General features: G+C 45.6%; 1 protein-coding gene across 12 annotated transcripts in view; it reads right to left on the reverse strand.

The window, feature by feature from the left end:
- Positions 1–2,500, reverse strand: part of nfia (nuclear factor I/A) — a 128,679-nt gene that overhangs the window by 10,195 nt on the left and 115,984 nt on the right. For 11 of the 12 annotated variants that reach the window (XM_069520066.1, XM_069520059.1, XM_069520027.1 and 8 more), the window contains 2 exons: positions 1,728–1,906; positions 459–624 (listed from right to left, as the gene is read on the reverse strand). In XM_069520066.1, the coding sequence (XP_069376167.1) occupies positions 459–624; positions 1,728–1,906 (345 nt within the window). The remainder of the gene's footprint in view (positions 1–458; positions 625–1,727; positions 1,907–2,500) is intronic. The other variant, XM_069520054.1, reaches the window with a different exon arrangement.

Genomic DNA, 2,500 nt, shown 5'->3' on the forward strand with positions numbered 1-2,500 from the left:
ATTATTGAGAAGATCTGGGTCAGAGTGATGATGTTATTAAAAACCCTGGGTTCCAGCATTAAATATAAATATATTAATTTATAGTTATATATATATATATATATATCTCCATGTGTTGTTGATGAGTGTTAGCAGGATTAAATATTTTGGCATCAACTGAGTCTGTTTTTGCCAAAAGACAAAATGTTTCCCTGAACCCTGAAGTTAAATTTAATCCAAACATGATAAGATTCACTTCACACAGACGAAGAATTCTTCAGATATTTGATAAATTATTTAAAGATTTAAATAATCTTTTTTTCTTTTGTTGTGGAGGCGTATTGGCCTCCAGGGAAACATGCTCCACATATATCTTCTATTCTACAGGATTTATGCAGCTGCATGTGAAATAAGTTAAGAATAAAGATTTGTACAGTGTGTGTGTTTGTGTGTGTGTGTGTATGTGTGTGTGCACTCACTGGGCGAGGTGGGCGAGTTGCCTCCCCCCTCAGCGGAGGAGGTGGAGGGTGGCTTGGCGTCGACAGGTAGTGGGACAGGACGGGCCATCGGGGGAGGCGGAGGGGGAGGCAGCATGGGTGTCGGCAGGAAAGGGTTGTGGACCTTTCCCTGGGAGCTACCATTAGGCTGAAGACGAGGGGGGGGGGGGGGTCAGATTTAAACATTTATATGTACAACAAATATATTTATATACACACACAAAATACATACATACACACAATATTACCATTATAATACACATCAACAGGTTGGTCACATGGTTAACCTGTAACAGCTCAACTCTGAGCTGTCCTCTGAGTGAGTGTGTGTGTGTGTGTGAGTGTGTGTGTGTGTGTGTGTGTGTGTGTGTGTGTGTGTGTGTGTGTGTGTGTGTCAGCACTTTTCCTGGCTGGTCATAAAGAATTCTGCTGCTGTTTGCATTTTATCCTGCTAATCTATAAGCATAATACCACAGTACCTCGCTGCACCTCCCCGCCTCCTCCTCTCCTCTTTCTTCCCCTCTGCTCTTCTCTGTTCACAGGTAAACAGACTTCACACCTGTTCACCTGGACCTCAGTGTTTCTACTCTTCTGTTCATAGACATTCATATTCTGTGTCTGTCCCAGTGTTTGAGGTCAGATTCACTGAACTTTCTTAAATACTCAGACGTGTTTACTTCAGGCTCACTGAACTCTAATCCACAAACGTAGAGATCGTCTGTGAATGAACAACAAACTCCAGATTATTTGTACGACCATTTGAGACTCTGTGGAAACTCACAGTCACTTGAAGAGTTTAGGTTCAGGATCATAAGACAAGGTCCAAGAGTCCAGAGCTGTAACTGTGACGTCCACAGGTCTGAGCTGTTTGTTAAGACTCAGTTACTAAAAGGTTGAAATCTTCTAATCTGTTATTTATCAGAACATGAGACAAGAGAGTCCAGTCCAGTTCTACTACGTATGCAAAAAATACTGTGAGAGTGTGTGTGGTGGTGGAGGGTGTATTGATTCAGTGTCTAGACAAAGATATATCAGCTATCTCACTGCAGACTGAGGACACACACACACACACACACACACACACACACACACACACACACACACACACACACACACACTGCAGTGTTTTCTGCAGAGAGATACTGATCCTTTGCAGAGGCTGGAAATCCCAGCTCAGATGTGTCTGTGTACTCCTGAGTGTGTGTGTGTGTCTGTGTGTGTGTGTGTGTGTGTGTGTGTGTGTGTGCTTACGTTGAGGAAGCCCACCTGTCCGGCCTGCTGGGCGGAGTCAGGACAGACTAGTTGGACGAACTCCTTGAGTGTCTCCTGCGGGTGATACCTGATGGCTGGGTGAGAGAAGTAGGAGCCGGGCTGCTGCAGGATGGGGGAGGAGGAGAAGTGGAGGCTGGAGGGTGGGGCGTGGGGGCTCGCTGTGGGGGAGAGGTGAGGGTGAGAGGGCAAGAGAGAGACAGAGACCAAGTTATTAAGAGAGAGGAAAGTTGGGAGAACGAGGGAGAGACATAAGTCAGGGAGGAGGAGAGAGTGGAGGAGTGGGGGGAACAGTTAATAAAAGGAGGTGTGGCTTGACATGCAAATACATGATGACAGACACAGAGCAGGTGACAATGGACCACAATGCATCTCTCACAGTAGCTGTCAATCAAAACAAGAGTGGATGTCAATGAACATCGTTTGTTTCCTTCCCTCTCTCCTCCTCTACTCTTCTTTCCTCCTCTTCTTTCCCTGTCCTCCTTTCCTTTCCTTTCCTCCTCTCCTCTGATCTGATTAAGCCTCTAATTGGTCTAATATTCTCTGATTGCTCGTTAGTGGCCGCGGCCTCGTTAAGGACGTGATATATGGAGCTTTGGGCAGAGAGAGAGAGAGAGAGTGAGGCAGACAGAGCAAGAGAGAGAGGGACACTGGGAATAAGAGAGACTGAGGAAGAGAGAGAGAGAGAGTGAGGCAGACAGAGAGAGGGAGGGTTGATAGAGATTTAAATTTAAGGAGAAAGAGAGAGAGGGATG

The sequence above is a fragment of the Paralichthys olivaceus genome, chromosome 3 (genome assembly GCF_024713975.1).
Source record: "Paralichthys olivaceus isolate ysfri-2021 chromosome 3, ASM2471397v2, whole genome shotgun sequence".
Lineage (NCBI taxonomy): Eukaryota > Metazoa > Chordata > Actinopteri > Pleuronectiformes > Paralichthyidae > Paralichthys > Paralichthys olivaceus.